Source organism: Cololabis saira, chromosome 17, assembly GCF_033807715.1.
Source record: "Cololabis saira isolate AMF1-May2022 chromosome 17, fColSai1.1, whole genome shotgun sequence".
In the NCBI taxonomy this organism is placed as follows: Eukaryota; Metazoa; Chordata; class Actinopteri; order Beloniformes; family Belonidae; genus Cololabis; species Cololabis saira.
The window spans coordinates 39,244,679-39,255,126 of record NC_084603.1 but is presented as its reverse complement, the minus strand read 5'-3'; the positions used below and the strand labels follow the sequence as shown (position 1 = coordinate 39,255,126).

General features: G+C 42.1%; 1 protein-coding gene across 2 annotated transcripts in view; it reads left to right on the top strand.

Annotated features, from left to right (window-relative positions):
• piezo1 (piezo type mechanosensitive ion channel component 1 (Er blood group)) overlaps positions 1–10,448 on the top strand; it is a 119,280-nt gene that overhangs the window by 50,765 nt on the left and 58,067 nt on the right. For both annotated transcript variants that reach the window (XM_061746189.1, XM_061746188.1), the window contains exons 7-13: positions 1,737–1,908; positions 3,858–3,965; positions 5,446–5,515; positions 6,338–6,441; positions 6,533–6,612; positions 8,525–8,705; positions 10,016–10,121. In XM_061746189.1, the coding sequence (XP_061602173.1) occupies positions 1,737–1,908; positions 3,858–3,965; positions 5,446–5,515; positions 6,338–6,441; positions 6,533–6,612; positions 8,525–8,705; positions 10,016–10,121 (821 nt within the window). The remainder of the gene's footprint in view (positions 1–1,736; positions 1,909–3,857; positions 3,966–5,445; positions 5,516–6,337; positions 6,442–6,532; positions 6,613–8,524; positions 8,706–10,015; positions 10,122–10,448) is intronic.

Genomic DNA, 10,448 nt, shown 5'->3' with positions numbered 1-10,448 from the left:
ATTCTGTCTCTTCAGATGCACACCGTGCGTATTCAATATTTTCAGCAGTCTCCTGATCGTCTCTTGAGCCGCCACAAAGCCAGCCGGAATGCATTTCATATCCATCATCTCGTATCCATGGAGCCATATCTGCTCAGCTGCTCCTGGAGAAACACTGCGTAGCCTTCAGGTCTCTGCTTTAAGGCGACAAACTAATGGCGATTCCATCTACATGGCTTAAAGACAGGACTATCTCCCAGGGTTTTACACCCAGATCAAAATAAAACTGGATTAAACTAAACACGTCGGTCATGTTTGCTTCCATTAAATCAAGCTCACAATAAAGGAGTGAATTTGATTGTTTCAAAGGTTTTTCTAAACTGGAAGGGGATTACACAGGGTGAAAAAAAATACCACAAAAAATAGAAAACAATTACACTGAAAAACAGCTTTTTTATTTTTTCCAAGTGCATGCAACACGCTTCCATATATTATATAATTTTTTATAAATATAATACATAATAATAACATGTGCCATTAAACAAATATGTATTTCCATTTGGTCCATTTGTCTTTACAGCATTGATTCTGTTTATTGAGGCTTTTGGACATTCTCTGTCTCTAAACGTCTCACCAAAGCCGTCCCTGATCCGAGTCAAGTTGATGCTGAACGTCTCACCACAGCGCTTGTACATCCCAAAACCGGGATTATTGTGATGCAGATGTGCTGTGTTTGGGAGCGTTGTCCTATCAGATGACAGATGTCAGACAGATGTCCCCACATTTGTCTCTAGAATACTGGTGAAGGGAGGGGTTGGTGCTCCACTCAGGGACCAGGTCCCACATATTCAGTTTTACTCACGCTGCCATGACTGACGGTGGATGTGAGGGTCGTACATCTCCACTGTGGTCTCGACCAGGGCTGGGTTTCGATTCAAATATCAAGAATGGATTAGATTCTGATTATTAAGATTCAGAATCGATTATCAGGATTTGATTCAATTTGATTCGATCCAATATTGATTTGGGTTAGTTTTATTAAAACTGTTTTTTGAGCTGTTGCCTGAATAATTTGACTGTGTAGTTATGCAACATATTAATACTAGTATTATATTGAGATTCAACAGCAGGTATTGGCAGCTTAAGAATTTGGTTTTTAGCATTTTATGCAAATATAACCCCAAGAAAGTATTTAAAGCAATGGAATATATACAATTTATGCAATTGTAACTGAAAACATTAATGTTTTCATACTTTTAAACATATTCAAAGGCAAAAACATGGCAGTAGTTATTCTCGTGTCAATGATTGTTCATCTCAGACCTTCAGACAGTTTGTGAATCATGCTAGGGCATAAGGTAGCAGTTAATCATGAAGCACATTTTTTTTTTTAAAGATTTTTTGGGCTATAGCGGCCCTCAAGTTGCAGACAGTAAGGGGGTAGAGAGAGAGAATTGGAATGACATGCAGCAAAGGTGCACAGACCGGGATTGGAACCTGCAACCACTGCAGGAGGAGCCTCAGTATGTGAGCCACTGCTTAACCCACTACACCACCGAGTGACTCATGAAGCACATTTTAAGCACATCAAGTGACCAAGTTGCTGAGCTTGCATGTCCTGCAGGTACAGCTGCCACTTCACGCTGCAGCTCCTGAAATTCCTGAGGTTTCATCTACGAGTCCACGTTCCACATGTGATGTATTTGCTGCCTCCTTTTGCATCAGTTCATCTTGTCCTTGTCTTTGTTTGTGTCCAGACTCTTTGGTCTAAAGGACATTATCATCCCTGGGAACTGCTCTCTGCCCGATGAGCTCAGCCTCAACGCCATACACGACTGGCCCGTCTACGTCAACCCAGGAATCCTCTTCGTCCTCTACATTACCCTAGCTGCTGTTCTCAAGACAGGAAGTCACGCCCGACCCGAGCAGGTAGGTGCCGCTCGCTTTGCTTTCTGTTTGCTGGCTTACACCAGTAGTCCACTCAGCAGTTGACAGAAATAACAACCGATTAAAGACACTGCAGGGAGGGTCCGGGGTCGGCCATGCACCCCCAACTATGAACCCCACCAAAAGGCTTAACTGGATGGTAGCATTTACCACACTGATAGCAAGACGTAGAATATCGTTGGGGTGGAAATCCCCAAAGCCTCCTTCTATTGCCTGTTGGCTCAAAGATATTATGGATTTCTTAAAATTGGAAAAAATAAAGTTTACAATTAGAGGTTCATTAGAAAGGTTCTTCTCCAGCTGGCAACCATTTATTACCTATTTTGAAAATTTCTTCCAAAGGACTGAGCTGATTTCTTAGTTTTTTGTGTTTTGTTGTTTTTCTATCCCTAAAAGTAGTAACAGCCTAATTACAAGTACATTGGTATATAACTCTGGGGGTGATATATGACAACATTCCGACTCAAGTGTTTACTAGTATAACTTGTGACTACTACTGGAATTGCTAATTATTGATCTAAGGAATAATTATTAATCTCTAGATAACCCATTTCGGTTTCATTCTCATTTTTTTATTTAAGTTTACATTCACTGCACTACTACTACGTTTTTGGTAGGTCACTATATTAGTATATTATTTTTATTTATTTACAATTTTCTTAATTTTTATTATTATTATTTATTTTATGTTTTATTTTTTTTGTTATTCCCAAAGGAAAATTAATGATGATAACCGTGGGGGGAGGGATGGGGAGAAAAAAAAAAAGGTATGTTCATCTGTTTTGCTCTGTATTGTGGAAACAATCTGCCAATAAAAACATATATAAAAAAAAAAAAAAGGCTTAACTGGGAGCTGGTTCCACCAGAACCAGAACCAGGACCCTGATCATTGAAAGCTCCACCTCACATTCGTCGCAGCGAGTAACCTGCAGTTGCAGACAAGTGCTGTCAGGACGAGGTGGGAGCGTTTTACGGAGTCGGGATGAAGGGCTTTAGTAGTGAAGACTGGATGCTTTGATCCGTTTCATATGACGCTTTTCCACCAGTACCTACTCAGCCCGACTCGCCTCGCCTCTGTTTTGTTCTTTTCCACCAGGGGTCTAACGTGCCGAGTAGATACTTTTCTGTATCTATTCTGCCGAGGTTCTAAGCTGCTGAGTCGGCTGTATCTGACATCATCACACTACAGGCCACCGATTGGTCGGGGGGTTGGAGTCAGACGTCTGAGTCAGGAGGAGGAAATCAGAGAAAGAGACTCTGACGGATTCTTGTTCATTTTATTCAACAGGCAATGGCAGAAAACGTCTGTTTCATGATCCAACTCTGAGGTGCAGATGTTCATAAACCTGGTGCTGAGGAGAGAATTAAAAAGGGATCTAGACGGAGATAAGGAACGACCAGATCTACCAGGAGCTCTGTCTCTTCATAGCTGCTCACGGCTCCAGCTGACTTTTCAGCAGCGCAGAGATAAACTAAAAAAAAATTAAAAAGCGTCGCCGCTTGAAGTTTCTCTCACTCTCATTTGTTAACTTGATATCAAACACAAGCCACAGACCCAGCAGCACATCTATCATCTCCTCCAGGTTCTACATCTTTAGTGTTGTTGTCTTCTTCGTTTAGATCACACAATCAAATATGTCACAGCAGCTTCTCCAACCTCCTACTTCTGCTCCAGGTGCTGAATTGTAGTGGAAAAGAAACCAGGCCGAGTTGAGTCGAGCTGAACTGAGTAGGTGCTAGTGGGTTCTAGTGTAAAAGCGCCAATAGTTTGATGCACTTTGTCTGCAGAGTGCTCGTGAAGACATCCGGGCTGTGCTGGGGACATGTGGAAGCTCATCAGAGTCAGTGGTGTTGGTCCCCAGTGATGCATCAGGCCTGCATCACTTCCTTGTGGATGGGTCTCAGATGTTGTTGTTGTTGTTTCTCTGCAGGACGGCCAGAAGCAGCAGGAGAAGAAGGAAGCATTGAATGATGAGCTGGTGGATTCCAGCTCCTGGACTCCACAGAGGGACGACAGTGAAGAGGACACTCAGGTTCATGTAAGTGTCTGTGTCTCGCTGAGCCCCTTACAGAAGTGCCAGAGTGGTTTTATGCAGCACACCAGCTGCCTGTGGCGTTTGTGTTGGTTTGTATGTGTTTGCTGTAAACCAGTCCAGATGTGACAGTGTGCGTCTGGCTGGAGCCCCCCCCCCCCGGTCAGCTGCTGCTGGTGTCTGGTGTGTCCTCAGACAGCAAAGCCTTCCCGTCGGACAGTTGTAGTGGAAAATCCTGGTCCCCCTACATAAACTAAGTTTCTATAAGTGTCACCATTTCCAATTGGACTGAAGAAAAAAATGCCAAGAGTCAGATCCGTCTGGTGTTCTGTTCAATACTGCGGATGTTTTTATTGCATGAAAACAATTAGTACCAACCACAGGAGAATTAACCATTTGAATGGACAACTCTAAAATCTTTCATCAGGTCTTCCTCCTTATATACTCTCAAAGAGCCTGGGGGCCACACCCCTCAGTTTTTATTTATTATCATGATTACAATCCATTTTCTTCCATTGTTTCCCTCATGTATATTTTATCGGAGGAAAAAGAAACAACCTTTCCTTTTTTTAAACTTTAACCACCCTCCCCTGCACCTTTTCTCAAAAACAGGTGTCCTTTTCTCAGAATTTGTGTCTTTTCCCACAATCTCGTGTCTTTCTTTAGAATCCTGGGAAATTTGTGCACACAAGGGGAGGATCCCCCTAGTGACACCTGTTTCTACGAATTTTGGTGTAAATTGCTCAAAAAAGGGGCAATCTGTAGACACCTGTTCTGAGAAATGACGCCCTCTAAACCCAGAAAAAGGGGAGAGAATTTGCACACCGGGAGCAGAGCTCTCCGCTCTCAAAGGAGGCCGCGTGTGCTTTTCTTCCAATTTGAGCCCAAGACAGGCAGGCTTTTCCAGCATACAACATTCCTTTGCATTGAGCAGAGTTGCAGAGATTCTTTACAGTCACCAAAGCTTTAAGATTTTTGACTTTTTACACTTCAACAAACATGATTATATAAAACTGTCAACCTCTCCACCACACAGTCTTCAGCAGCATGTTACCGTCCCCATCAGAGCAAGAGCAGCGTCATTCCTCCCGTTGCTCCTACACCCTGTTTCTGTTTCTGTCTGTTGACTGGCAGTCAGTCCTGAGCACCACAAACCTGCTGCACATCATCAGCCACACCAGGATTTAAGGGATTTAGTGACACCAGAAATAAATAAATACTGGACTTTCCGAGCAGAGAGCTCTGTTCACTCAGATTATGGAATCTGGTCCACACGTGTCTTCGTAACGACCAGCTTACAGAGTCGGCTGCAAAGTCATGTAATCTGAAAAGTTATAAAGTAATAATGTGAAATGAAAAGTACTCTTTCACTTCAGCACATAGTTTGGTTGCTCCTCCATCATTGTTTGAAAAAACTTTATTCGTATTATTACTGTACATACAGAGTTTGTTTCTTTAGGTACTTTCATGTGCTGCTCTGTTTCAGATCCTGCTCGTTTCCATGACAACGGAGAGTGGAGGAGGAGCTGCAGCTGCAGAAAGCGAGCCAGTTCTGGGTACCGTGTTATCTCTTCTAACAACCAGCATGTGGACAGGGGTTGGACATCAGTGGATCATGTTCTTGACATGTTCTTATTGGACAGAGAGTTCGGTTCATTGTACTTGTATATGAAGTCATTGCCAAAAACACATGTATAATATGTAATATATTTAATTAGGGATGCCCCGATACCATTTTTTTCACACTGAGTATGAATACGAGTACAGTATTTTAATTTGTGTACTTACCGATACCGAGTATCCATACGATACTTCTACCACAAAAATAACTAGGCTAAAAATGCAATGAAAAATGCAATGAATTGGAAGATTGGTTTTATTTGCAACCGATAAATTCAATAAAAAATTCAATAAAATCCCGGCACAGTTCATCTAAGTGAGAGCCGCGGCTTCGTGGCGCTCATCACCACGCTGACTGCAGCTCCACATCTCCCCCTAGAGTCACTGATCAGTAACTACAACAACAATGAAGTATTGGTGCGTGGTATCAGAGAATTTTTTCTAGTACGAGTATATGAGAGCAGTATTGACCCCGATACTGATACCAGTATTGGTATCGGGGTCAATACTGATACTGATACCAGTATCGGTATCGGGGCATCCCTATTTATAATAATATATTTAATATAAGGCAATAAATCCATATTATATTCAAAATTCAGTGAAAATCATCGTAGCTCATGCATGATCTAATGAGTCACTCTACACAACCTCCATCAGAATCTGTGCGTGCGTGCGTGCGTGCGTGCGTGCGTGCGTGCGTGCGTGCATGCGTGTGTGTGTGTGTGTTTTAACGGGCTCTCGCCTTACCTCTGCAGGTGCTGGCGGGCCGCCGGCTGCTCAGTCCAGTGAGAGCCCGTTCTTCCTGCTGGGGAAGGTGGTGATGCAGCAGAGCTACGTGTGCGCTCTCATCGCCATGATGGTGAGTGTGGCTGCACGTGTTCTCCGCTTCGTCTCCATGGTTACTGCTGTTGTGATGTCCACACTCTGGTTCTGCTGTCCGTGTCCTGCAGGTGTGGAGCATCACCTACCACAGCTGGCTGACCTTCGTCCTGCTCCTGTGGGCCTGTCTCATCTGGATGCTGCGGGCCAGGTGACAACTCCACTCTGGAACCGGGAATTAGCCTGCCGGCGCGTGTCGGCGTCTGTTCATGTGTGTTCACGTGTGTTCGCACATGTTCCCACATGTGTTGGTGTGATCTGTTTCAATACTGAACGATTTCTTTTTTTTTTTTATCAAAGTCTTTTGATCCGTTTTTTATCATTATAACAGTCGAACAGAAAAGTGAAACGAAAACAAGAAGAAAAAAAACAAACGAAACAAACAAGAAAAATACCCCCTCAGACATAAAAAAACCAACAAAAAAACATATATCGCCAGATAATCAGACACAGGGCCAATATAAATGAAAATGAATGAAAACCTTTACATTATGTTATCAGCATCCATAACCTCCACAAAGTTCAGTATAAAATGTCTCAGTGGATCCCTTAACAGTGGCCACGGTTACATGATGTTTTTTATTTCGGAATTAATTAATTATTCAATCTTTGACTAAAACGAGACTAAAATGGTCCTGTACAATTCTGACTGAAATAAGACTAAAATGCTCAGACTTTCAGTCGACTGAAACTTGACACGACTAAAAGGAGAATGCACGTGATTAAAACTAATAAAAACTAAAATGATAGCTTGACCCAAAGACTAGACTTTGGGTGCTTTCACACCTGTCCCGTTTGGAGCATTTGTTCCATAACAGGGAGCGTTTCCCCCTAAAGATCGGTTGGTTTCGTACATGTGAACACAGCAATCACGCTCGAATGTGGGACAAAACAAGCGAGCCGAGATCTCCTAGGAGAGCTGGTCTCGGCTCGCTTCCATTCCAGACCTGGAGCGGTTCATTTTTTTAATTTGGAGTGAGAACATAATCCACACAGCAACCGACACAACTCCATTCATGTGTATGTGCGACTGCGGTGCAAGGAGAAGAGTCGGCGCAGCCTCCACCCCCTTCTCTCCTATTGGACACAACTTTCTCTCTTCTCCCTTCTGTCCTATTGGACGCGCTGAGATGTCGTCACAGCGCGGCGCGGTGGAATTAAAAAATGTTCAATTCGGCAGGAAGGCGCAGCGCAACGGCGCGGCAGGCGCCTTCTTGTGCACCACTGAGCTCGGCAGCAGAGCGTCCGCTCTTGCGCCGCGGTAGCACATACACAATGAATGGGATCGGTGGCGGCGGTCTGCGCTTTGCGCCCTGTGAAAGGGGTTATAACCAAGTCATTTTATATACAGTAATCCCTGGTTTTTCGCGGGGGTTACGTTCCAAAAAGAACCCGTGATAGGTGAAATCTGCGAAGTAGCAACCTTTAGTTTTTTTTACAATTATTATACAAGGCTTTAAATTGCGATTAATTGGATTTGAACGGGAGAAAATGAAAAATGATTATGAAAAAAACTACAATAAGTACAGTAGGACAAATTGTGACTTGTACGTATTTCACTGCTCTTCTGATGCTGCTGCATCCTGACTCGCTCTGTAGCGTCTTTTTCTTCTAAAGCCGCGGTGCAGGTGTGTTTTTTCCAGAGAAGAACATAGTTATGACTAGTTTTTGTTGCTCTTTATTCTTCTGGGCAAAAAGATTCTTATAAACCGACATGCATCCAAGGATTGTATCTGAGACTGTAATGAACAATTCATTACATTCATTCAAGTTCCCGTTCTTGAGCTGCTGCTGAAGCTCATTGGCCGTTCTCAGCTTGTTGCTAAGCAACCAACGTTATTGACACAGGAAGTGAAGAAGCGGGGAGACTGTTTAGCCAATCAGAATGCAGAACACGATGCACAATGTAAATCCGTGAAGCAGCGAGACGTGAAAGGTGAACCGTTATAGCGAGGGATTACTGTACACCTTCTAGTACAGTAATTAGTGTTGATTGTTAGGTTGGTGAAGCTCAGAGCTGCACCAACCACCAAGCTGACTGAGTCCTCTGTGTGTTCCTGCAGACGGCACGCTGCCACCCTGTGCTCCCCGTTCATCCTGCTGTACGGCCTGGCGCTGTGCTGCCTGCAGTACGTGTGGGCCATGGACCTGCAGGCAGAGCTGCCCACCACCGTGGGAACCATGAGCCTAAGCCAGCTGGGCCTGGACCGGGCCCAGTACCCCTGCCTGAGGCTGGGAGCCATGGTGAGATGGAGCTGCACATATTTATTTATTTCATTTGATTTTGGATCCCCATTGGCTGACGCAAAACGCCAGCTAATCTTCCTGGGGTCCATGAAAATTAAAAGTACATTCACATAAAAGTATATTTACATTTTTAGCGTTTTAGACTAGCAGCGGATGTCACCCCCCCCAACCTCCCCTTCCCATAAAAAAAAAAAATAATAATAATAATAGTAATGTGTGTCTATATATATATATATATATATATATATATATATATATATATATATATATATATATATAAATAAAATAAATATATAGGATATATTAAAATATATATATTATATATATTTTATACTAAAAATGCATACATATATGCCTTAGGTTCTTACCAACATTGTATTAACCATTAATATACAGGACTGTCTCAGAAAATTAGAATATTGTGATGAAGTTCTTTATTTTCTTTTCTGTAATGCCATTAAAAAAAACCAAAAATGTCATACATTCTGGATTTCATTCATTACAAATCAACTGTAATATTGCAAGCCTTTTATTATTTTAATATTGCTGATTAAAATAATCTGCCAACCTTCCTGATGAAGCATGACCTACACTGCAAAAACTCAAAATCTTACCAGGAATATTTGTCTTATTTCTAGTTAAAATGTCTCATTTTTAGTCAAAAAAAATCTCATTACACTTAAAACAAGAGTCATTACCAGAAAAATAACTTATTTGACAATTGTCACCTGTTTCAAGTAAATTTTTACTTGAAATAAGTAGAAAAATCTGCCAGTGGGACAAGATTTATCTTCTTATTACAAGCAAAAAAATCTTGTTCCACTGGCAGATTTTTCTACATATTTTAAGTGAAAATCTACTTGAAACAGGTGAAAATTGTTGTTTTTTCCAGTGATGAGTCTTGTTTTAAGTGTATTTTTTTTATTTTAGACTAAAAATTGGACATTTTAACTAGAAAAAGGACAAATATTCTTGTTAAGATTTTGAGTTTTTGCAGTGTACTCTACTGGCTGAGCTGCCCACAGCGCTCCATGAATGTGGGGATGATGATGACAGCGGATAATATTATCTTGCCAACAAACACAAAATAACTGAGCAGCAGTCCTCCACCTTTGTACAAGAGAAATAAACTCTCCCCTCCTGGAGAAAAAGAGCTCATTTAAAAGCACTCATCAGGGGTTTTATTTCCTGGGACTAGTAAACTGACTGCAGGTGCCTTGAACAGCAGAGAAGAGCCAAGAGTCAGCCTGAACTCAATCTTTATTCTAACATCTATGCATCTTTTGTCAAACTCTTTTTTTGTCCAGCTTTTATTCACCTTAACCTTTTGGCTGCTGCTGCGTCAGTCAGTGAAGGAAAACTTCAAGAGGAAGAGCAAACTGACCCTGCCACTGCTAGGAGTCACCACCAGAGGTAAACACACATCCTCATCTCTAGCACCAGTCATGGTTGATGCCAAACCCTAAACTGAACCACAGTTCAGACCAGAGTCCCACCTGATCCACAGAAATAATGTCCTGAATCACCGGAACCTGATCACCTTGTGGTTATTTAAAGCACCAACCATTCAAATGTTTGCTGGTTGGTGCTCTGCATGGCTGGAGTTGACGTTCCCAGGAAGTACCACGAGGAAATACCACCAGGAAATACCACCAGGAAGCAGAGGTGTATAAAATACTTGAAAAAAGTAACTAAGTAAAAGTAGAAATACCATAACTGAAAAAGACTGGTAAAAGTTAA